At 35.9% G+C, this 1,450-nt stretch overlaps 1 protein-coding gene across 1 annotated transcript; it reads right to left on the bottom strand.

Moving 5' to 3' along the window:
• Positions 1–439: 439 nt before the first annotated feature.
• Positions 440–1,213, bottom strand: LOC109592819 (major vault protein-like). Its single transcript, XM_020008172.1, has 3 exons — positions 1,002–1,213; positions 661–750; positions 440–538 (listed from the first exon to the last, which is right to left on the bottom strand). The coding sequence occupies exons 1-3, from the start codon at positions 1,107–1,109 to the stop codon at positions 455–457; spliced, it is 282 nt and encodes a 93-aa protein (XP_019863731.1). The 5' UTR covers positions 1,110–1,213; the 3' UTR covers positions 440–454.
• Positions 1,214–1,450: the final 237 nt, after the last annotated feature.

Here is a 1,450-nt window from a genome sequence, read left to right as displayed (position 1 = left end):
TACAAGGGACAAGGAAGGAAACATGGCAATCTAATGTCATTGAAATGTGTGATTACCGTATAGTGGGAAATTTTTGTGGCCCAAAATTTTCATAGATTTTGTATTTTTTCAAAATTCGCAAAAATTAAATCCGCAAAAATTAAATCCGCAAAAATCAATTTAAATACGGTTCAAGATGGCCGAAAAGTAGAAAACTACAAAAATTAAAGCCACGAAATTGATTTTTAGACAGATCCATGAAAATTTCTCACTATACGGTATGGCAGCTGTTGTGTTCTGTGGTAAGGCAAAGTACACCTACGACTCTAGGCTATAAGCTGTTGTGTAAACTTGTGTTCAGCTACAGTCAAACAATTTGCATGTGCCTGTATAATGAAGCCACTCCAGTCTATCATTGTATTGTGTGATCTGATGGTCAATGTAATACTATAATTAATATCAGGCTGTTGTACAGCTACATGGAAACCAGGTTTAATACTGACTCTGGCTTACATTCAATAGCACTCTGTCCTTCAATGAGAAGTCTCTCAGCTTGAGCCTACAATAAATAATGAAATAATAGAGAAATTATACTACCAAACACCAAACAGTGATTGATAACTTGATATATCATACAATCTCATCATTGCATGTCATTTATACATTTTATTATCTTATTACTTGTGCTTCTGCTTTAGCTTGTCCAGTGCTCTCAACAGCAGCTGCTACTGCTTGTAACTCTAACAACTCCTTCCTAGCTTCCTCTGCCTCCTATCAATAACAAAGATAGTACCAGCCATAAAACATTATCCATTGCAGAAGGTATAGACACAACTAGTCAACTACATGCACACAGTGATACTGAAAGAAATCATAACACAATTAAGTACCAATTAAAAGCATATTGCACACAAATACTATAAACACAAACAAAGTGATGCAGACAGCAGTATTCTAATCAGAATAAATCAAAATGGTGTATGCTCATTATTTATTACATGTTCATATTGATATTATTGTACCTTTTCATTTTGTAGTTTTTGTCTCTCTAGTTCTCCTTTTGCTTTTTGTTCAGTTCTCTGTGCCTCATGCTGTGCTGACCTCTCTATTGACCTGTGGATTGGTAACATTATAACAAGCAAATGTATCACAATAATGAGAGAAGTAAACTAGGAAGGAATAGCTAACTGATACAAATGAAATATCTGAAATACATGTACATGTAGTTCTATCAGTCAGGCTCGATTGTTACAATAATGTGCTGTGCATGGTCAGCTTTTGATTGATGGTCCATCCTTCCAATTGCATGAGTAATTTACTGCAGGCCTGATCCAAGTAGAGATGGAGACAAAGGGCAAGCGGATTCACAAGTTGGATCACTATTGACAGCTGGGAGCAACCAGTCAATCAGGGCAGTGTGAATATTGCTGTGATTGCTTTGAATCTTAGTAATGAAATGGGTGCATTTCTG

The sequence above is a fragment of the Amphimedon queenslandica genome, unplaced genomic scaffold, assembly GCF_000090795.2.
Source record: "Amphimedon queenslandica unplaced genomic scaffold, v1.1 AMPQUscaffold_3833_Cont24177, whole genome shotgun sequence".
Lineage (NCBI taxonomy): Eukaryota > Metazoa > Porifera > Demospongiae > Haplosclerida > Niphatidae > Amphimedon > Amphimedon queenslandica.
The sequence above is the reverse complement of the archived record's forward strand: the minus strand, read 5'-3'. Positions and strand labels throughout refer to the sequence as shown.